Source organism: Hordeum vulgare, chromosome 7H (assembly GCF_904849725.1).
Source record: "Hordeum vulgare subsp. vulgare chromosome 7H, MorexV3_pseudomolecules_assembly, whole genome shotgun sequence".
In the NCBI taxonomy this organism is placed as follows: Eukaryota; Viridiplantae; Streptophyta; class Magnoliopsida; order Poales; family Poaceae; genus Hordeum; species Hordeum vulgare.
Genome location: NC_058524.1, coordinates 611,644,848 through 611,669,378, shown reverse-complemented (window position 1 = coordinate 611,669,378; position 24,531 = coordinate 611,644,848). Strand labels below are relative to the sequence as shown.

Below are 24,531 nucleotides of genomic sequence, written 5' to 3'. Positions count from 1 at the left end.
TTCGTGCAAACATCAGAGAGAACGAGCGTCCATGTACAAAGCAAGCACATTAACTCATGGCACCGCTGTATTTCCTTCAGACAACCAGCGTAAAGTACTGCAAAATGCAGGGTGCACAAATCCCAATGTAACAATGACTGGAGCAGATAACGGGAGTCATGTAGCTCGGCCTCCAAACGTCCGCACTCCTCACAAACCTCCTTCTTCGAGTTGTACTCCTTCATCGACATCATCATGTCGTCGGGAACCGACACGGAGATAGCAGCCATGGCTCATCGACGTCTTCTCCGGTGATTGCGGACCACACGTCCATTGGCTTGAGGATGATCTTCATATTTGTCACCCACAACTGATAATTGCTTTCAGCCAGTTGCAGGTACTGGATCAGCACTAGGGCGCTCCTCGCCGGCACGGCCACACCGATCATCTCATCGACGTCCATCCATGCATCACCACACACTATCGTCGATTCGTCTCCGGCCTCAACCGGGCTTAGTATATCAATCGGCACTCCGATGCTCCTCGGCCGACGCGGCCACAACGATCGGGGTCCGTGTAATAGATCCACCGAGTACCAAACAATCAGCGGCATTTTTGACCAACATGGGACAACCAGTCCCAGCCTAAGAGCAACACCAACTTATAAGATGCCTTGGGCCCTCTCAATCAAATGATTAGCCTCATAAGAGGGGACACCCCAAGTCGTGTTCTCCCCCTCTCTCCGTGCGTACACGCACAACCGTGTATGCCTAAACCTAACAAATAGGAGGTCGGAGATGTTTTGGGTTTGCCGTGTGAGCCGCCAGCTAGCTGCACGTTCGATTGAGACGGGAGTTAGGATCATATATATCTCTTTAATTCGCCTTGTATTCTCACATGAAATACGAACGCAAGAGAGAAAAGGATGGACCTTTTCGTGTGTGGACCCTGGTGGAGTACTGGACAGCATTGCTTCGCCTTTGCGTAGCGTGCTGTCCCGGTCGGCTTTGATCCTCTCCCGCAAGTAAATATATAGCCATCCACCAGCTAGATAGCATTCAAAGATCACGCACGCAGCTGCCGTCGGTCCATTCAACTCCCACGTAGCAGCTCGCCGTGCACGCCGTCCTAGCTCGCCAGCCGGCTCATACACACACATCAACCATTTCTAGCAAGCAGAAGCGGAGTAGCAGCTCGCCCACCGCACGCAGCCCACTGATCGGTGACGACTGGCGCGCGACCGGCGAGCGATCAGGGAGATCGATCGATGAGGCTGGAGAGGGTGGTGTTCGCGCTGAACGGGCGGCGGTACGAGGTGGCCGGCGCCGACGTCCACCCCGGGACCACGCTGCTCGAGTTCATCCGGACCCGGACGCCCTTCACCGGCACCAAGCTCGGCTGCGGCGAAGGTACGTACGTACGCCGGCTCGCTCGCTCTTGATCCACGATTCTCCCTCTTAGCCTTGCTAGCCAGCAAGCTCTAGGAACCTACTGTGACAGACTCCGCCAACTGCACTCCGAGAAGGGTGACGCAGATTCTTTGCTTCTTTTCTTGAGGGCAGCGTCTCTTGAGTCGGGTGCTCTCGATCGTGCGTACGGTACGGTTGCCTTTTGTGATTTTGCGTCGACATGCATACGTTGTGGTGCGGGCGTACATCATTAATTTTGATGATCCGGCTAGGGACAATCGCTGTCCTTGACAACTCCCAGTACAAGGAAATTAATGTTTTTGCGTCTGTTGAAGACCGGTAGTCTGACCCTGAGATCATTATGCCGATCTAGTATCATTCATTCTGGGTATGGGAGTGTATCCCAGTACACTCACATACCCAGAATATATTTTAAGTGTATCCCAGTACAAGGAAATTATCATTTATCGTTTGTTTTCTGGGTATTCATTCTAGTATCCTGTTTGGACTTTGGATACTCTAACTCGGTTAGGCTGTCCGTAATGGGAGTATCATAGGTACTTCCTCCATTTCAATTTATAAGTCCGGCACGTGTATCTAGGTCGTCAACTTGATCAAATTAATGATAATTATATATTACAAAAAATATATCATTAAATTTTTTAGATGTTTTTTATTTTTTAATGATATAATTTTTATATTAAACAATATATTTTATATAAGTCAAATTGGCGACCTAGATACACGTGCGTGCCTTATAAATTGTGCCGGAGGTAGTAGTATCATGCATGCCAACTAGGTAATTTTGATGAGGTGACATAGAATTAAATGAAGAAAGAGAGTTGAGTATCATAGTCTGATACTGTATCATATTAAATGATGCGTTACTATGTGTCTTGCATGACAATAAATAAACTACCCTATGATACTAACATATGATAATATTCCCTCCGTCCACAAATAAGTGTACATATAGATTTATACTTAGTCAAACTTTGTAAATTTTAATCAATTTTATAGAAAATAGTAACAACATACTCCCTCCGTCCGGAAATACTTGTCCTAGAGATGAATGTATCTAGACTTATTTTAGTTATAGATACATCCATTATATTCATTTCTAGGACAAGTATTTCCGGACGGAGGGAGTATATGGCATGAAAATGATATATTTGGAAACTTCATGTAAAGGCAGATCTATTGATACTAATTTGATGTCATACATGCTAGCACTTTTTTCAATGAAGTTAATCAAAGTTTAACTAGTTTGACTGACAGAAAAGGAAAAAGTACACTTATTACCGGACGGAGGGAGTATGCATTACAGATGTGGTATCATAGTATCATATGCATGATACTAGCACATGATACTACCCATTACAACCAGCCTTAGAGGTTAGAGTTAGATTCTAACTCTAGACTAACCCTGAACTAACTCTAACCAAAGAGGTTTTTGGATGAAAGGGTTAGATTGTCAATAAATGCACTTTTTCAATCATTTGGCTCCTTTATCCAGGATTTTGTGTGGTGGAGGTAGAGAAAAAATGAACTTTTTCTGGGCCCCACCTAACTCTAACCCAAATAAGCATCTAACCAACTCTAACCCTCCTGTTTGGATGGTTTGGACTAGTTAGGTCCAATCTAACCAATTCTAACTCTAACCCATGGATCCAAACAAGACTATGTGTTATCATGTGGTCCGCAAAATCGTACACTTATCAAAAACATGCACATTGAAGATACTGGCTAATTTTCCCGAAAGAAAAATGATACACGCCTAATCCATGATTCCTGTAACGGTTTTGCTAAACACATCTAGATGTGAGATAAGTATTGCACATGTAAGTCCTATATCATTAATATTATATGAAGATTCGTGTGGGTATTTGCTTTTCTTTTTTTCTATGCTTGATTTAGTCATTTAGATGTACAATAACTATGTCACATCTAGATGTGCCGTAGATACATCCTTCTTGTAATTTGAAACGGAGCGAGTATGTTTGTACGATTCTAATAGTATAAAGATTCTACGATTTACGATCATATCATCAGAGCTCCGATCTAGTTCGGAATCATCCTTCTGACTATGTGGTGGGCTCGGTCGGATAAGTAAAGGGTCAGCGGAAATACCTAGCAGATCACAATTTGTATTTCGTATTCCTGATTTCTCTACGTGGTTAATCTAGCTATACATGTGGAATATAAATACAGAATGCAGACTTGGCATACTTGCGTACATGTCGGCAATCGACAAGGATGGACCAACTGATTAGATGCAATTTAAGAGTATCTCAGTCGCGTCCTCAGGCCTCTCCAAACCCTTTTTTATCGCCGGCACTAAAAAAATAATCCAGTCGCGTCTTCAGGATCTCGTTTTTCGTCGGATTAGACCAAAAATAGTGTCGGCTGACCCAGGTCGAACCCAATGTGCCTTGGAACGCTGGCGGTACTCTTTTGCATGACTGATTATGAAGCTATTGAATTTCTCTCTCCTCTCTCCTTTCTTTTTCTCTCATGTGCATGCGACGGGACCACGGGTAAACATGCGCCGTGCACCAATCAGAAGAAAAAAAAGACATGACATAGGAGACTGGTTGAGAATAAACAAACCCTTAGCTCAAAATTTCGGCCGGCACACCTCTTGCCAGTGCAAAAAAAAAAAAAAAAAACCCTGGAGAGGCCAAACGGCATGAGCACGGACGGCCCTGGCACCTGAGCTAGCAGATGTGACACAGGCATGCGGGGTGGCGAAAAGCTAGTCACTGGTAGCTAAGCAGATGGACCGATCAGTTCTGATCGTACTTGCAGTGACAGGTGATCTTCCTTGGAGTTTCCGTTTTGCACGCCACACATTTCAACCAGTTTACGTTTTTACCGCCTGGTCTGCATCATACTTTGCTTTACCCACTGTCTTTCATCGTTCGCCGTCATCGTCCTTGACTCTGGGATCGTACTACTAGTTATTGAGTGGTTGATCCATAGTTGGGAGGATAGCACGCCCCTTTCTTAGCCGATATGTCCTACGGGGTAAGCTGACCGTAGCTCAGATAGTTAGGTTCCTTGCGGTGAAACCAACCTATCACGATTTACATCTTAAACTTGACACTGGTGCATGCATCTTCTTGAATCTATTTCAGAGTTGCGATGATGTTCGTTTAGTGAGAAGATACATTTTCGTCGACTAGGAGGTATCTGTAATAACTTTATCAGCCTGAAGATGTTGTACCCGCTCACTATCTAGAAGGTGCTCACGAGAATATAATGGGCATGCATGTGTTTATAGATATGAATGTATGCACATGTATGTAAGCATCTACAATTTTTTTATGTTAACAAAAGATATATCATGTAGAATAGCGAAAGGGGCTAGCGTCTAGACGAGGGCGTGCGGGAAGAGGAGATCGTTGGGAAGGACTTCCTAACTGACTCTATCGTGCGTGCTATGTTCTGGCGCCACATATATGTCGGTGGTGATTGTTTTGGGATTTCAGACTGCGTGAACGCGGCTCAATTATATATTTGCATGACACACCCTTTAAAGGTTTATCTCAGAAAGATGTTGAGAGCTCTCGACCATTGGATGTTCGTTTCCTTTGATTTGAGATATTCATTCAGACTGATCAAAATTACAGTCAAATTACCACCAAGAGCACTAGGCGTTCGGTTGGACTTGGAGCATCTCCACTCCCCCCCACCCCCCACCCCCAAACAGGTCCCCGGGGCGCCTTTTTAGCGTCGGCAATGAAAGTTCGTAAGAAGCAAACAAATATTTGAAATCATAAACTTTTTCAAATTTATGCAAAATAGGAACTTTTTACTAAAATATGTACAAAATCTAAAAAACGCAAACACTTTTAAACTTATGAAAAAATAACCATTAACAAAATTTTAGAAACGTGAACAATTTTTGGAAACACCCCCAAATAAAAGTGAAATCATGGACATATTTTAGAATTTGCGAACACTTTTTGAAAACTAGAACATTTTTTGCAAATATGAACTTTTTATGAACCTCGAAAATTTGAAATGAAACAAAAGAAAAGAAAAAACGAAATAGAAAAAAAGAAAAAGGGGAAATGATAGAAAAAAGAATATGAAAATACAAATAAATAAATAATTTTTTGTAGAAATTTATTCTAATTGGCGAACAGATTTTAAAAAGATGAACATTTTTTGAAGATCTCAACAAAAGTTGAAATTTTCCAATTTTTTTTAATAATAATTCAACTTGAAAACAGAAATAATAAAATAAAACAGGATCGAAAAAGAAATAAAATTCTGAAATGCTGAGTTTTTTAATTTATATAAAATAGAAAATGGAAAAAGGAAACAGAAGGAACAGAAAAAGAAAAAAGAAAGCAATAGAAAAAAGAATAACAAAAGAAAAAAGAACCAGAAACCGGAAAAGACCAGCGTCAACCTCCTCTCCCGAAACCGGAAAGGACGAATGCATGAACCGGGCCGGGCCAGCTCAATGCTCGCTCACGAGCCTCATATGCGAAAGGTCGACAACCTGACGCAGAATGTCTCATATAGGTTTTTTGGTCGACTGTCCTTCACCCACCCCAGGCCACCGAAAACAGCAAGCTTCCACGTGATAGATCTGGATTCGGCAAAGTGGTCGGCCCTTGAGATAGATCCGGACCCATCAACCGTCAAAACCTCATATGTCACTATTGCATGTCGTTGACCGTCACACCTTGTTCAAGCATGCCCCCACCCTACCACGCCAGGAATCCTAGAGCCGACGCATTGCTAGATCCGATCAACGAACATTGTCCCAAGCACATCAAGTCCCATGATTGCACAAGTCCCATGATTGCACAGACATCGGGTTTCACTCTCCATCCCTTCCCTAGATGCCCATATTACCAAGAGAAGACATCGTCACCGTACAACGCTGCCCGCCATAGAGTCATCCACGCAATCTCACCATCCCCGGTCAACACTCCTACTTCCTAGAGTGATGGAACATCTTCCCTAGGGCACCAAGCCATCGGAGCACATATACCATGACACGACTATGTCACGGCACAACAACGGCTAGGACCGGCCAACACAGTAGTCATTCCTCATGGCAAGGAACCCGCACGGGTCAAGTCCTAGCTGGATCTAGCCCCCAACTCGGTCGGGGGCGGGGGGCATTGGGCCAAACAACAACACGTCGCGGGTCGACTATTTGTCACCCGTACCCAGCTTGCCGAAGCATCAAGCTTACACGTGATAGATCTGGATTCGACAAAGTTGCCAGCCCTCGAGATAGATCTGGCCTCACTAGCCGTCGAAACCCCATATGTCGCCATTGTACGCCGTCGACCGTCACACCTTGTCCGTGCACGCCGCCACCCCTCGTCAGGAAGCCCAAAGTCGTGCATTGCTAGATCCGATCAGAGCAAGTACAATAGAGCTGAATCAGCTGGTTATAAGAAATAAACTAGTATACTCGTGCTTAGTTAGACGAAAAAGAAGATGATAGAGAAGGTAAGCGGGTTCTTAGTTAAGAGTCAGCTACAACACATGCTCCTAAGCAATTTGTGAGAATGAAATGTTGACCATATATTAAAAAAAAGATTTTTTTAATTAACTATTATACATGTTAACTATAAAATAGATTATAGATAACATGACAATGGCTTATAACCGGTCCCTGGTTTTACTATTAACCATGCTCTAACAAACATCGTCCCGAGCACATAAGTCCCACGACTGCACGGACGTCTCATGTGAGTCATGTCTACGCCAACACCGCAGCCATGCACCGCCACGCCCCACGCGCAACACCGCGCCTTCGCCAACCGGTGCACCCCGCGCGACCACCCGCCAAGAAAAGGGGAGACGGACCCGACCCCGACCAGGCTTCGTCCGATTGCGTCCTTTGGACGGCAGAGGAAAGAGAGAGCGGCATGTTTCTAGTGTTTTTTTTTCTTGGACCTACTCTCTATTTTCATTATTGCACGCAAACATATCACAGTGCGTCAAAGCCATTTGATGAATTTGAACCATATTTCAGCAGAACTACCAAACTCCAAACTTGTTTCTACGAATTTTGGAAAACAGCTCAGAATCTTTTGACAGCTCTTAGAAATTGAACCAAGCTGCATAAAAGCAACAGGAAATTTCACGGCATCCAGTGCAAACAGATTCAGAATGTTTTCAGGACATTTTTCTAGCTAGTACCATCGACACCTCCTTCTCGGGGATGCGTCAGATTTTCAACTAAGAACTCGACCAAATTGAGGCTAAGAAATACATAAACAGCAGTCAATTCGGTTATATTTGTTCAGATTTTCAACTAAGAATTCGACCAAATTGAGATAAATATAGATACAGAAACAGCAGTAAATTTAGTTATATTTATTCAGTTCTCATTTTTTTTGAACCGAGCATAACACCCCTTTCCATTACTTCGAACGAAAATACAGCAGTACCACAAAGTTTTGCCAACAGAAAAACAGGAAAAAGTACTGGGTACGTCAACATGCTCTCGCAGACTACCAGCTTTAATCTATGGAACAGCCGCTCGCCATCGAACCGACTGGCATAACCTGAAAGCCACTAATCAAAGCAGAGCAGGGAAAAGTAGACTCTGATACAGCAAAACCGCACGCATAGAACTTGACCAAATATAAGAGCTAACAACTAGCAGGATATCCCCCACAGATCGTCAAAGGGACAACGTGTTCATCCTCCTGCGATCCCCTGCCTCGCTGTCTCGCAGAGCTTCATCAACTGCATGGTATTGGTCCTCACCAACTCCGCACCAGAACGTAGCTCTCCTGCATCGTCCTCCTGCTGCATCCTGCCCAATATAGAAGGAACTAACACACTGAAAAAATAATCTCAAAGGGAGTTTTGATCAATTTATTTTCAAAAGTAGCCCTGTTCCTGGCCAACCAAAGAGCCCAGCACACAGCTGCAAGCCCCACCGTATAATATTTTCCACCAGCAGGTAAAAAAGCATTACACCAAGAATAATATTGCCAGTAGGAATTAGGACAACTGTCAGTCCCCAAGGTGACCCCAATCAACCTCCACACGATCCTAACAACAGGACATGTAAAGAAAAGGTGTTGCGAAGTTTCCTTTTGACGACAAAAAGAACAGCAAGGATTCCCAGGCCAATTTTTCCTTTTCATCACATCTCTAGTCAACACCGCATCTTGAGACATCTCCCACATAAAAATCTTAATTTTCAAAGGCATTTTTGCCTTCCAAATCCATCTATAATGACACCCATGTAGTGGTTTCTCTAGCCACCTATACATGGACTTAGTACTAAACTTCCCATTCCCAGTCATACCCCAGGTAATTTTGTCACTGTCCGTGGTCAGCACCATACCAGAGATAGTCCTATGCATCTCCCTCCACTGATCTTTAAGTTCAGGGTTTAATCTTCTCCTAAAAAAGGAGTGATCATCAACCTGGCATAACCTGAATCATGCCAAATCCTGGCAATATCCCCAGATTCAATATTAACTTTCCTCCCTGCTAATTAAAATTCTTTGACCTTAAGAATAGATTTCCAACAGGGTGAATCAGAGAATCTGGGCTTAACAGTTGTCACAGTTTTATTTCTGAGATATCTAGCTTTGATAATATCTTGCCAGACACCCTTCTTTGTCTCCAATTTCCACTACCACTTCACCATCAAGCTAATATTTTGTTTGCGGACACTAGTGAGGACAGGGCCTTTAGTCCCGCCCCTTTAGTTCCGGTTGGACTAAAGGGGCGGGACTAAAGGCCTAACCTTTAGTCCCGGCCCTGTTCCAAGCCGGGACCAAAGGTGCTTCACGTGGCCGCCTCGGAGGGAGTACCTTTAGTCCCGGTTCTACTTACGAACCGGGACTAAAGGATCCGTCTGTTTTTTTGTTTGTTTGACCCGAAAAGATAGATTTTTTTTTATTTTTTTTCAAATTTTATTTTTGAATATTTTTTATGTTTTATTCCAATTTTCTAATCTTTGAATTATTTGACAATTTAATCTCTAATCACCCATCCTCACTGCTCTAGCGTGGATCACTCATTTCAAATCGTCTAACTTCCCGGCCGATCATCCATCCTTTCACTACTTCAGCCCGAGCACGCTTAACTTTCTGGTTCTATCGCCCCTAGTTGCCAAGTGTGCACTTGTTGTTTTCCTGACAATAGTAAGCTATCAATCCTAAACAACTTGATTCTTGATGTCATGTCACATGATTTAATTTTTTGAATTACAAACAATTATTAAAATAAACTTAATAAGTAGCAATAATAGTGAATTTCAATGAAAACAACCTAATATTTTTAAATAAATTTTTTTTTTGAAAAACTTCTTTTTGAAATAATTTTTTTCCATTTGGAATTTTGAGCATGTGAGAAAACTTCACCGGTTAAGCCCGGGTGAAATCGAGTACCAATTTTTTCTAGTTTTTTTTTGATATATTAATTTTTTTGGACGTCGTATGCAAAAGTTATGGCCATTTATTTTTTTCCTTTTGTTGCAAAAAGGTCAAAATTCATATCTCAAAATTTCTATACCGACTAGACACTAAAACCTAACAACATCTCAAAGGATTTTATCTTTTGAAGATTTTACCATTTTTGTTTATTTTTTGAAGATTTTATCATTTTTGTTTATTTTCTACAAAACTCAAAGTATCAAGGTTTCAGACGAAAACCCATCTGCTACAAAGGCAGTTTTTCAAAATTAATTGAACTGTAGATTTTTTGTGCATTAAATATGCACCATCCTAAAACATGTTAAAATCTACAGAAAGAACTAACTAAAAATAATAAAAAACAACAATTAAATGACTAAAACAACTATATAAGCAAAACAATATTTCTTTAATTAAAATCCTAATTTAAATTATTCTAAAAATAACCAAATAAATCTTACTGTGACAACAATCTAACACATGAGTGGGAGCAAAAAGAATTAAATTAAAAACTATTTTTAAACTCAAGTTATTCAAAAACTGGGTTTGAAGCAAATTTAAACAAATTCAAATTTAAACCATTCAAATTTGAAAACTAATGGCACAAACAGAAACTAGACAAAATTTTGAATCTAATGCAAAAAGAATCAATCAAAAACATCAAATATCCTAAAAGATATAAGCAATTTAAAACAGAAACTACAAACAAGAATTTAAAAACAGAAAAAAATCTGAACACCTTTAGTCCCGGTTCGTGTCACGAACCGGGACTAAAGGTCTACCCTTTAGTCCCGGTTCAAGACACCAACCGGGACTAAATCCTCCAAACCCTTTAGTCCCGGTTCGATACAAGAACCGATACTAAAGGTCCAAGACATGAACCGGGACTAAATCCTTCAAACCCTTTAGTCCCGGTTCGAGACACAAACCGGGACTAAAGGCTCCTTACGGGTCGGGACCAAAGCCTCGTGCGATTTGGGACGACGTGGCCGGGACTAAAGGGTCCAGACCAAAGGCCCTTTTTCTACTAGTGGGAGGTCTTTAACCCCCAGCCCCCCTTTCTGCTTGGATCTACACACCCTACCCCACTTAACCATATGGTATCTCCTCTTATTATTGTTGGCTTGCCAGAAAAACCTACGTCTGTGTTTATCCAGCTTTTCTATGAATGTTTTATTCATAAGCCACATAGACATGTGATAAATGGAGATCTGGGTGATAACAGAATCCAGGAGAGTCAGTCTACCACCCATGGAAGCAGCATTGCCAATCCAGGCCTCAAACCACTTCATATATTTTTCCACAATAAATTCCCAATCAGAATTCTTCAAAGGAATATAACTAACACGCACCCCAAGGTATTTGATAGGGAACTTACCAATATCACAATTAAACAGATCAGCATAGGTTTTAATCACATTCTCATCCCCTCCAACAGTGAAAATCTCACTTTTATGATAATTGACCTTAAGGCCAGGCATCATTTTCAAAAATGTAGAGCAACAACTTTAGGTTGACTGCTTTTTCTACATCATGCTCAATGCAAATAATTGTATCATCAGCGTATTGCAGCACAACAATACCATCAGGAATAAGATCTGCCGCAAGACCAACAATAAGCTTGTTACGCTGAGCATTGTTAACCATCTTCACAAGGCATTCCGCAGCAAGATTAAAAAGAAACGAGGAATGCGGGTCACCTTGCCGCACCCCTTTTGCGCTCTGGAAATAAGGCCCCACGCAATTGTTAAGCTTAATGCTGAGAGTACCATCATATAAGATTTTTTTAATCCAACCACACCAAGTTTCACTAAAGCCTCTCATGCTATGACATTCCAAAAGGAAGTCCCAGTTAACTTTGTCATAAGCTTTCTCAAAGTCAAGCTTCAGTACAATGCCAACCTTTTTACTCACATGAGTATAGTTAAGAATCTCATGCAAAGCCAAAATCCCATCCATAATGTATCTCCCTTTTATAAAAGCATTATGTGTGGAACTAAACAAAGCATCAGCTACACAAGCTGCACGTCTATCCAGCACCTTCGTGATCAGCTTATAGGGACATCTTAGCAAACAGATGGGCCTAAATTGTTGGATTCTATCAGCTCCCGAGACCTTAGGCAGCAAGGTAATCACTCCATAGTTAAGACGCTTAACATCAAGCGCTCCCCTATGAAAGTGATGAAACAGTGACATAATGTCATTCTTGACAATATCCCAACAAACCTGGTAGAATTCAGCAGGTATATTATCTGGACCAGGAGCTCTATTTGCTGCCATATCAAATAAAGCATCTTTAACTTCAGCCTCTGTAAAATCTCGACATAGGGTATCGTTATCAGCTTCACTCAGCTTCTCCTCCTACGACCATGTCTCGGGATCCAAATGAAAAATATTGCCCTGACCAGGACCAAATAGTTCCTTGTAGAACTCAGTGGCGTGAGCAATAAGATTTTCATTTCCTTCAATCACTTCTCCCCCCATCTTAAGCGAGTAAATCGTGTTTTTCCGTTTACAACCGTTAGCTATCTTATGATAGTAACTCGTATTCATGTCTCCCTTCAACAACCATCTCTCATGAGATTGCTGCAGCCAGTAAATTTCTTCATTAACCAACAACTCATGAACCTCGAAGTCGACGTCAACTTTCTTATTATATAATTCAGGCGACAACGGACCCTCTTCCTCCAATTCTTCCAGATGAGCTAGTTCGTTCCTAAGCTCTTCTTTTCTATTCTTATCACGATCGAACTTATCCGAGCCCCAACCCTTAAAGTAGATTTTAATACTTTTCAACTTAATGTTCAGGATATCTATGGGATCAACAGATCGCACAGGCCTGGACCAGATTCTGCTAACAGCGGGGATGAACTTATCATCTTTGATCCAAGATAGATCAAACCAAAATTCACGAGGTTTAGGCGCATCCCTCCCTTCCTCCCCCGAACTAAGCAACAGAGGACTGTGATCAGCAATCTCCCTAACCAATTTCCTGACCGAAACAAGAGGAAATAAGTCTTCCCATGTTTCAGACATCAGAATACGATCAAGTTTTTCTAAAGTAGGATGAGCTTGCACTATAAGAAATAAGGTCAATTATGACTCGCTATATTGCACATAGAATTATAAGAAGGAAATAAACTAAACACATGTGATCAATCCCCACTAACCAGATCGTGTTAGTGGGGGGATCGAGCACCCAAGGCAACAATGGCCAGGCAGTGGTGGCCAGGGCGTCGGCAGGGGGCACACAGGGCCGCGGTCGCCACAACGATGCGGGCGGGGCAGGGGGCGCGCGCGGGTCAGGCGGCGAGCACGGAGGGAGCTGCGAGCGCACGGGCCTGCGAGGCCGCAACAGCACCAGCGAGGAGGGACATCGTGCGCGAGGGAGAGTGGCAAGCGGGAGCCGGAGCGGGTGCGGTCGCGGCCACGGGCGACGGCGAGTGGCACAACGAGTGGCGAGGGGCGACGAGGCCACGACGGGTTGCGGTAGCGGGACGGACCGGAGCTGGGTGAGAAAAGGGAGGAAAGGAGAACTTCCGGGTGGTGCTCACCACCGGTCGTAGTGGTAGCAGAGGCTTGGGGGGGGGGTCAACGCATTCAGGCGAGGGAGTCCGGCCGAAGGTGGAGTAGGGGAGTCGGCTGTGAGGGGCGACGTGGAGGCCGGCGGTGAGGGGCGACGTGGAGGCCGGCGGTGGTGGCGCGAGGCGACGACATCGGCGTGGTCGAGCCCCTCCCCAATCCAGATGGGATCGAGAGGTGAGGGGGATAGGGGAGGCGATGTGGGGAGAGTGGGGGTGTCGGTGTGTTAGGGTTTCGGGTAGTGGGGGTTAAGGGGAGTGGGGTGGGTCGGTTGGGGCCAGTTGGGCTGGCCGGCTGGGCCGAGCCTTTTGTTTTTTTTCTTTTTAATTTATTTTCTGTTGTCTTTACTAATTTCTGTTTTGCATCTCTCTTTCACAAAAATTGAATACTGGTGATTTTTGCTCTCTATACATGACACATTTCATGATATTCTGGCTGGGCCGACATCTCATTTACTTTATCCATATACGTATAAAACAAATTTTTGCTCTCTATACATGACACATAGGCAAAAATGATGAGGTGTCGTCGAGTCACCTTCACGCATATGTTTATGATCTTATATTTGGTCATGATATCATTGAAATATGATCATAAATAATTGTACACACCTTATTGACCATTTTGTGCAATAGAATCATGACCTAATGGATGCAAAAGGTCATAACGTTATGGGCTTTGGACCCTCTTAGACTTGCCATGACTAATTTTGGAATTTTGGTCATGGATCAATGATCAATTAAACCACCGTCATTTTTTGGGGTCATAATTGAGCGTTTTTCTTGTAGTGTTGATTATTGGTCCAGGTATACTTACCCCCACTAATGTGGATCTCTCAATGCCAAAGTATTAATAACTGAATTGAAAAGATCCGTGGATTTGCGGATAGAGAAGCTCTTATTTTTCTCCCCGGAGTGTCTCAAAATATTAAAATCACCTCCCACTATGTACGGTATTTTCATATTACTGCACATAGATGCCAGCTCCACCAAAAATTCTTCTTTGGATTCCTCATGAGCAAACCCATATACCACCAACAAACCCCATACTATATTTTTTCTCTTATCATCCAGTACCATTTGCAATATATACTTGCCTTTGGTGCAGGATATAATGTCCAGAGCGTCATGCCTAACTCCATACAAAACCCCTCCATATTTACCTCTGGATGGAATCCACTCCCAGTTAAACAGGCCAAAGGGGTCCAGCCTCCTAAGGCATTTAGGGGAAAAATCTTTTTTCATGGTCCCTTGAAGACCCAAGAAATCCAGGGAATGATCACGAATGAGGTTAGTGAGGCAGGTGGCCATTCCTTTCTTGCCTACCCCCCGACAGTTCCAAATGAGACCTCTCATTTGGAACGCTTATGGAATTTTGCCCGAGTAACTCCACCAGGGGACATGGTAGAGTTACATTTCCCTCCCTCATTTTCTTCTTTCTTTTTCCGACTTCTAGTCACAGGTCTAGAAATCTTCACAATAGGTTTTCTATTATTTTTCCTTTTAGACTTAGTAATAGATTCATTTTCAAATATTGTTTCATCTTGGTCCAGCCATTCTAAGCTAACAGGGGTACTATGTCCCAAGCCATTGGTGATAAACATGTCATGTTCCTGTTTTTCATGACTCGTTTTCTTCTTAAGGTCAAGCTCTTCTCTAACCTGCTCCAGCTCTCTAAGCACATCAATACAAGCAAAGCTACCATCAGGAATAATCACCCCCATATTGCTAGCTCTACTAATCAACTCAGCATCAGAAAGGACACTAAAAGAGTTATTGCGAAGCTGAGGATTACCTTCCAGATCTCTCTTACTAGCCAACCTCCTGGCTCTCTCCTCCACCTTCTCCTGCATCCCACATGTATTTCTCTTACTGAACCTGGTGGCAGCTTCAGAAGCAATGGGAGGAGTAGGAATCACATCCACATTGTGATCAGTTTCAGGCCATAGTACCACATAATCACATGAGATTTTCATGTGAGGATCAGCCTCCCCTTCCAGCTCCGACACCTGCCAATTATTAGTTACAACATGTGCATATGAGAGGGATTTTTGGACAACAGAACTAAAAGTCACCTGGACATCCTTCAGATCATTATGTGTCTCCGGGGTATTGTTCCCTCTATCCAGTGGAACAGGCACAATCCACTTAGATGAGTCATTTAAGTACTCCTCATGATCCAACTGCATTGACTCAATTAGCAGCTCATTATCTTCCTCGCTCTCCTCAGATCCTGACACTTCCTTCTCCGGAGAGGGCAAACGACAGTTTTTACCCCCCTATATGACTAGCCAAATCTGTTAGCCCCCGAGGATTCAGAATAACTATCATCTTTCTCATTATCATGATGTTCACGTTTACGCTTAGGTGTCAGGTTCTGTTTAGAGGCATCATCGCGTGCAACAGGCACCGTGGTTTCCTCCGTGATAGTGTTCTTAACCAACACCTCTTCCACCTCATAAGTAAACTTGTAAAAACGACTCCCCAAAACCCCTTCAGCAGAAGTTGGGATTTGATCAACATGCCTGCAGCCAATCTTAGCTCTAACCGACGCAGGTCGATTGAGGGTTGACATATCCACCTCCAACATAAGCAACATTCTTGTTGCATCTTTTGTTAATAGGGATCCTACCAATCTTAACCCAAGCCACTTCCAGCAACCCCTCGGATTCCAAATCATCAGACCAAGGTGAGAATTTTACACTAACCCCACATTTTTTAAGCTTCACATGCTCTACAAACAATGCACGTTCTATTTCCCTAGGATTAGGCATTCTCATAACAAATCTCCGAGGAGCAAAGAATTTAGCAGAGCATCTCCATCCCTGGCCTACATACACACTCAGCTCAGCCTCAATATCTTTTGTGAGTGCAGACCCTTCAGTGATAGTAACAATGATGTTATGATTTCTATCCCTAGACTGTCTCTCAACATTAAGATCAGGGATGTAAAAGAAACCTTGCCCTTTAGCTTGGAAAGCACACATCACAGGCATACATTCCCAAGGAATGAACACTGCACATATCAGAGACAAATGACCTTTTTTCTTACATCTATCGCATATGGCCTGAGGACATCTAGCAGTAGTATGTCCCATCGCATGACAGATCTGGCAAGGAGAAGCAAAAGGGATGATGTTACCAGGCTTAGCAGGAAGATCCCGATCTCTCACAGGGGCATTCCTTCCCCCAGCATCAGATCCCCCCCTCCCCACTTCTCCTGGTGAGGAGGGGCGGCCTGCCTGTCTGCAGTAGCCTTGCCATCATGATGGGGCGAAGATCTTCCTTCACCCCCCCTTCCTTCCACAGCTCCTGGTGGCCGCGATCTTCTTTTTCTCCTCCTGCCGCAGCATCGCACTTGTCAAATCCAGACGCATCAGATCCAGAGGCTCTAGTCGAAGAAGAAGCCCCTGTCTCTGATTTGCGCTTCCACACGTTGGAGTCGAAACCCCGTCCGGCTCCTCGATTGAACCTCCCCGCACCACGACCATGGCGCCCCGCACCAAAACCGTCCCCTCTCATCTTAGGTTTCTGGGTGGGTAGAGGATGAACAAGAGGAGGAGGAGGAGGAGGAGCAGTTACTTGCGCATAGGAGCGGGGATCCCCCCCTCCCCCCCGATCTTCCCTTCCCACCAGGAGAAGTTCTGGCTAACCCTAGCGCGAGCGCCGCTGGAGACACTCCAGAAATGCGCAAGACTATCCTCGAGATCGGAAGTGGGCAAAGGAGGGGGCGCTCCTTGTTTTATACCCGGAGATCCTGAAACCCTAGCCACGTTGTCCTCGCAGCGGTTCGATCCCTCCACGTCCACGTTTCGCCCATCCACACCGTCCGCAACGGGTCCGCCCCCCCCCCCCCCCCCGGCCCAGGCCCACCTGTCGGAGGAGGGGGACGCCACGGTGGGCCAGAACCATGGTCGTCTCCCCCACCAACCGCATCGCTGCCCACCGGAGTGATGAATCCGTCAGTGTCCTCCCCACCAACTCCGGTGACCGGAATTCTATCATGAACCCTAGCAAAGTGACATGGAAATGAAACGATCTCACCTATGTCAATCCGCTCTCCATCCTTGAGAAATCTAGCATCCACCGTCTTCCCGTACGCATCGAGAAGAACCATCCTCATCGCCTCCAATCGAAGCCATAGGACTCCTTCGTCGAGGCGGATCTGACTGGTGGAGACGAGATCCACCGCATACCGCCCGCCACCCCGCACATCCCACCGCCGGGGAGCGCCTGATGCTCGCCGCGGGAAGGGCGCGCCGCCGAGACGATGCCTATCACCCGTCCCGAAGGAGCACGCGTCGGGGAGGTAGCGCCTCCGAGAGAGAGCGCGCCGCCGTGAGGGAACGCGCCGCCGAGAGGGAGCGCCTTATTCAGTTCTCATGCAAGTTCTTGTCCTCTCGGTTCTGCCGGTCCCTCCAGATCCATGATAAGAGATAGGATATACTAGCATGTTATGTTCATTCTTCCGAAAAAGAGGCGGACATAGCATGCCATGACTAATTGTATAATTGTGCTCTCTTGCAGGTGGATGCGGAGCTTGTGTGGTCCTTATAGCAACTTATGATCCAACAAAAGATGAGGTGACCGAATTCTCCGCCAGCTCATGCCTGACCCTGCTCTACAACATAAATCTCTGCTCCGTCATCACCACCGAAGGCCTGGGAAATAGGCGAGATGGCTTCCATTCTGTTCATAAAAGAATGTCCGGGTTCCATGCTTCTCAGTGTGGCTTCTGCACCCCTGGCATGTGCATGTCTATTTTCACTTCTCTTGCCAATGCTGACAAATCCGAGAAGCCAGAACCACGAAAGGGGTTCTCAAAGTTGACGGTATCTGAAGCAGAAAGGGCTTTCTCAGGCAACATGTGTAGATGTACCGGCTACCGACCGATTGTCGATGCGTGCAAAAGTTTTGCTTCAGATGTTGACCTGGAGGATTTGGGCCTCAATATATTCTGGAGGAAAGGTGATAAGGACGCGGACGTTAGCAAGTTGCCAGCTTACACTCTTGGCGGTGGAGTCTGCACTTTCCCCGACTTCGTGAAATCTGAGATAAAATCATCGCTCCGTCATCTAACTGATGTTTCGGATGTCACGGTCTCCGGGGTGGGTTGGTATCATCCTAAAAGCATCGGGCAGTATTATGACTTATTGAACTCTGGCATTTTTAGTGACTGCACAGTTAAAGTGGTTGTCGGGAACACAAGTTCTGGTATAAAGGGATACAAGGATCAGGATCTATATAACAAGTATATTGACATCGGTGACATTCCTGAACTTTCAGCTATTTGCAAGAAAGACAGTGGCATTGACATCGGAGCAGCTACACCAATTTCCAAAACCATTGAGATACTCGAGCAAGAAGCCGGGTCTAAATCATGTCCAAGTGGAAGTGTGGTTTTCAGAAAACTGGCCGAGCATATGAGCAAGGTGGCCACACCGTTTGTCCGTAATACAGCAAGCATTGGCGGGAACATAATTCTAGCACAGAAATACCCGTTTCCCTCGGACATTGCGACTATACTTCTTGGTGCTTCTTCAACTGTTCGTCTTCAGATTTATTCAGAAATACTAGAGGTTAGTTTTGAAGAGTTTCTGGAGCAGCCTCCTCTTGATCCCAGTACATTGCTCCTGAGCATATTTATTCCTTATTGGGCTTCAAATTCTCACAAAGAAAGTAAGGTGATCTTCGAAACTTACCGAGCGGCACCGCGCCCTCTTGGCAATGCTGTTTCATATATTAACTCTGCTATGCTGGGCCATGTCTCCCTGAATGAATCATCTGGTGATCTTGTGCTTAGTAACCTACACATGGCGTTTGGTGCCTATGGGACCGAACATGCTATTAGAGCAACAAAAGTTGAACAACACCTGGACGGAAAAGTGCTCACTCCATCTGTTGTGCTCGAAGCAGTTCGCTTACTTAGAGAAACAATTGTACCAATGGAAGGAACATCACATCCTGAATACAGAGTCAGTGTGGCTGTTGGATTTCTCTTCAGTTTCCTGTCTCCATTTGCTAAAGGAATCAAAGGGCCTGGAAAAACTCTGAGCATTGGTTCTGCTAGTTCTTTGTCTTCACGGCGAGAAACAGTTTCCAGTGAGGAATATAAACCAGTTGGTGATCCCATTAAAAAATATGCAGTTGAGCTTCAAGCTTCTGGTATGAGTTATCTCATACCATTAGAACTCTTAATGGAATCTAGAAGTTCTCTTCCTTTCCAAATTACCTTCATTTAGGATTAGCTACAGACTGATATCATCTTTTTCTGTACTGCAGGGGAGGCGGTATATGTAGATGATATTCCTGCTCCAAAAAATTGCCTTTATGGAGAATTTATTTACAGCACACAACCTCTTGCATATGTCAATAATATAAAGTTCAAACCTTCATTAGCATCAGAGAAGATCCTCGCCGTTGTTTCTGCAAAAGATATCCCAAGTGGAGGGCAAAATGTTGGAGCAAGCTTGATGTTTGGGGATGAACCACTTTTTGGTGCTCCAGTTGCTGAGTACGCTGGACAAGCTCTTGGTGTCGTGGTACTTATCCTTCATATTTTAATGTTCACTCAGCAATAATTTTTTCTTGTATAATAAAGGCAATTCATAAATGTGTTTTTCTTCATTATCCCTCTTTGAGAAAAACGTTTGTGAAGGTTATGGAATAAGTAAATTTTAATGAGGGGCAAATATGTAAAAATGCAAATAATGAAACCTTAAGTTCTAAACTTTGTTTTTTCAAAAACTCATTTATTTATTTATTTATATCTAAAAAAATTGATTGTAAAATTCCCTAAGAAACCCTCTATTAGATTGGGTTAATTAAACACCTACAGAAATTTTCTGTTGTAGGAGCACCTATATCTCTCTTTGTTTCGTAACAAGATTGCTTATTGAAACTCAGTGCAAGTGGATATGCCAAAAATATATGGTATTGATGTCACATTTTCTCACATTATGATCTTGTTAAATTAAAATAGTTAATTAACTGCAAATTTTCCCCTAATTACAAGTGAGCGTTAGCTACCTTTTGCTCTAAGAATAAAAATATATATTCTGTATTTCTTCAGTACTGATGTCACTAAAACGTGGACTTTATTTCAGATTGCAGAAACTCAGAGATACGCCAACTTGGCAGGAAAACAGGTTGTTGTTGAATATGACACAAAAGATTTGAAGCCACCAATCTTAACTGTAGAACAAGCAGTACAAAACAACAGCTACTTTGAAGTTCCTCCTGAGATGTATCCAAAACAAGTTGGTGATTTTTGCAAGGGCATGGCAGAAGCTGATCACAAGGTCCTCTCAACAGAAGTATGTTAATTCAAAATACTCTGAGACCTTTTCCATTCTAACATCTCACTTGCATTACTCAAAAATTAATGGATTTTTTTACACTTGACATGCATTACTCAAAATTTAATGGAACCTTTTATACTTAACAATACAAATTTCTTGTTTTTTATATATATAATATCTATTTTCAACTCAACCATACGCATTAGGCATTACTATGTTATATTGATACAACAAGATATCATCAAATTTGAGCAAACACAATCGTATTTAGGCCAGCCAAAATTGATGATACTATCCTAGTGGACGCGACTTTTTATTACATAATTTTGTGTCATAATTTCAGCCAAGTGGCGTAGCTAGCTTGGTGAACCAGGGTGGTCCAATAATAAAAATTTCATGTAATTTCATGCATTGTAAAAAAATATATATCTTTTTTACCCTATATATTGGCTATGATGGAATTTCAGGGTGGTCCATGGACCACCCTGTCCACCCCCTAGCTACGCCACTGTTTACAGTCACTTCCATTTAATTAACTTGAGGTCTGGTATGGTGTTTGTAGTTAATCTGATTCTTGAATCTTTTTTTATAGTTACCATTTAATTTGCACACTAACATAGTAACTGCATGAATCATATTGTTGTGATGCAATTTGTCAAAGTTATATGCGTACCTTCAATGATCACAGGTGAAACTTGCCTCTCAATACTACTTCTACATGGAAACACAAACGACTCTAGCAATTCCAGATGAAGATAACACGATGGTCGTCTACATTTCATCACAATACCCTGAGGTTGCACAGAGTTCAATAGCCAAGTGCCTCGGCATTCCGTTCAGCAGCGTGCGTGTCATTACAAGAAGGGTTGGAGGAGGCTTTGGTGGGAAGGCATTCAGATCATGCAATGTAAGTATGAACCTAACAAGTTTAAACAGCAGTCCAACAAAACGGCAAAACAAATTCATAGCCCATGCGGCACAACTGCAAGAATCTAACAAGTATCTTTATATGAATAATTACATTTTATTTACTTCTAGTATATACCTTCAATGAACCTGAGTGTATAACACAGGTTTCACATTAGGCGAGTTCACGACGCAATATCAAAATCGCTAATATATTTTTACAATTAGGATCCCTTTTTTACGATGGACTAGGGTTCTAGTGATATCTTTTAACATAAGTTTGGTCCTTTTACCATTCATTCAACTTCCAAGAAAGCAAAAGACAGTGACCATTTCAGCTGTTGTACTCAGTGATCCAACATTTTATGTTTTTGTAGGTAGCAACGGCAGCTGCACTCTGTGCATTCAAGTTACGTCGTCCCGTGCGGATGTACCTCAACCGCAGTACTGACATGATCATGATTGGGGGTCGGCACCCCATAAAAGCATTATACTCTGTTGGTTTCAAATCTGATGGGAGAATCACAGCCTTGCACCTGGACATACTAATCAACGCTGGAATTTCTCCAGATGCTAGCCCCATAATTCCAGGCACCTTCATTTCAGGTCTGAAGAAATACAACTGGGGTGCTCTCTCTTTCGACATCAAACTCTGTAAAACAAACAACACATCCAAGTCAGTAATGCGTGCCCCTGGAGACGCGCAGGGATCTTTTATCGCTGAAGCTATCATCGAGCATGTCGCTTCGGTGCTGTCACTCGATGCTAATAGTGTCAGGCAGAAGAATTTCCACACCTATGACAGTCTTGTACTGTTTTATCCAGAAAGCACAGGCGAAGCTTCTACGTACACATTGCCTTCTATCTTCGATAGGTTGCTCACGACATCGAGCTACCTGCATCGAGCCGAATTCATCAGGCAGTTCAACAGCTGCAATAAGTGGCAGAAGCGGGGTATCTCTTGCATGCCCCTCGTCTTCAAGGTGGCACCACGGGCAGCTCCTGGAAGAGTTTCCGTGCTCAACGATGGTTCCATTGTGGTTGAGGTTGGAGGCATTGAGATTGGACAAGGGCTGTGGACCAAAGTACAACAAATGACAGCTTTCGCTTTGGGACAGTTGTGGCCTGATGGATGTGAATGTCTTCTTGATAGAGTGTGTGTTCTTCAGGCTGATACGCTGAACTTGATCCAAGGTGGGCTCACCGCCGGCAGCACTTCGTCTGAATCTAGCTGTGCAGCAACCCTTGAGGCCTGCAACATGCTGGTTGACAGATTAAAGCCAGTCATGGAGAAGCTCAAACAGCAATCCGGTGGTGGTGTTTCATGGGACTCTTTGATTTCTCAGGTAAAATAATTTATGAGGTGTGCTTTGGTACAACCCTCCTCCCCCACAAAACGTATAAAGGAGAATGTATACCCACCTCGTATTATACCCTATAGGCCGTCATACGTATACTATATGAGGTGGATATACGTATGGGCGGCCTATAGTGTACAATACGAGGTGGGTATACATTCTCCTTTATACGTTTTGTGGGGGAGGGGTTGTACCGAAGCAAAAGTGATAATTTATTCCCTCGGGTTTTTCTTGATGCTACACAGAATAAAATATTTATCGTTGGAAATTGGCATCTTTGCATGTGCTAACCCTCTTTTTTTTATGATTTATTGTTACCAAATAGGCATATAAGGATAATGTAAATTTGTCCTCAAGTGCATACTGGGTACCTGGCCAAGAATCCAGTACCTATCTGAACTATGGAGCCGGTATAAGTGAGGTGAGGTGCAAAAATATTCTGCTAAATGTCAATCGTACGAGCGTAGTTCAAATATGACTGGAATTTCTATATATGGATGATATTGTGACACTTTCCCCTTACTCCATGTACACTTGTACCTAAAATGCAGGTAGAGATTGATCTTCTTACAGGAGCAATTACTTTACTGCGAAGTGATCTTGTTTATGACTGTGGGAAGAGTTTGAACCCTGCAGTGGACTTGGGCCAGGTCTGTGATATTTTCCACTATGTTACACACTTTTATCATTGTGTAGTGAACATGGATATTATTTTATAATGCCTTACTTCGAAATAGAGCGAGTACATTCCATTACGGCCCTGATCAAAGTTCTTCTACAGTGTAGTACATGATGGCATCATATATTCATACCTGGTCTCTACCATCCATCTTACAGATTGAAGGCTCCTTCATACAAGGAATTGGTTTCTTCATAAATGAAGAACATGAAACAAATGCTGATGGACTGGTCGTGAGCGACAGCACATGGGTCTACAAGATCCCGAGTGTCGACACCATCCCAAAGAAATTCAATGCTGAGGTGCTCAACACTGGGTACCATAAGAATCGCGTGCTTTCGTCGAAAGGTACGAGTGTGATTCCCTAGAGAAATATGGATACAATCTATTTTATTTTTCAAGCTGGAAATTATCATTTGTTAAAAGTGGTTTAACTAGTCTGCCTCTGCCAGCCTCTGGGGAACCTGCCGTGGTTCTCGCAGCATCCGTCCATTGTGCGGTGAGAGAAGCCATCCGGGCAGCGAGGAAGGAGTTTGGAAGCTCAGAGCTCACGTTCCAGCTCGACGTCCCTGCGCCAATGACACATGTGAAGGAAATGTGTGGCTTGGACATCGTGGATAAGCACCTGGAAAGCCTATCTGAACATCAGTATCGAGCTGCGGCCTGATGCAAGATTCCGGTGCCGTCAACCGGAAGGGGCGGTGTGTGCAACGTCGAATGGTAAATTGCGTACATGATGTTTGAAATATTTGTAATTTTTCAGTGATGTGCTTGAACGCTTTTCGAATAATTCTGGGTTGAGATTTGTGTTTGTAATTCCTGACTGAACCTGAAAACATGTTTGCTTTTTAAAGTGTAATTAAGATCGTCTAAAATAAAAAGGTGCTCGACAATCAAGCTA

At 43.5% G+C, this 24,531-nt stretch overlaps 1 protein-coding gene across 1 annotated transcript; it reads left to right on the top strand.

Moving 5' to 3' along the window:
- Positions 1-1,032: 1,032 nt before the first annotated feature.
- Positions 1,033-24,531, top strand: LOC123412504 (putative aldehyde oxidase-like protein). Its single transcript, XM_045105457.1, has 10 exons — positions 1,033-1,388; positions 17,914-19,551; positions 19,669-19,928; positions 20,493-20,702; positions 21,376-21,594; positions 21,971-22,939; positions 23,277-23,372; positions 23,503-23,601; positions 23,789-23,978; positions 24,083-24,531. Exons 1-10 carry the CDS (start codon positions 1,247-1,249, stop codon positions 24,295-24,297), a joined length of 4,038 nt encoding a protein of 1,345 aa, XP_044961392.1. The 5' UTR covers positions 1,033-1,246; the 3' UTR covers positions 24,298-24,531.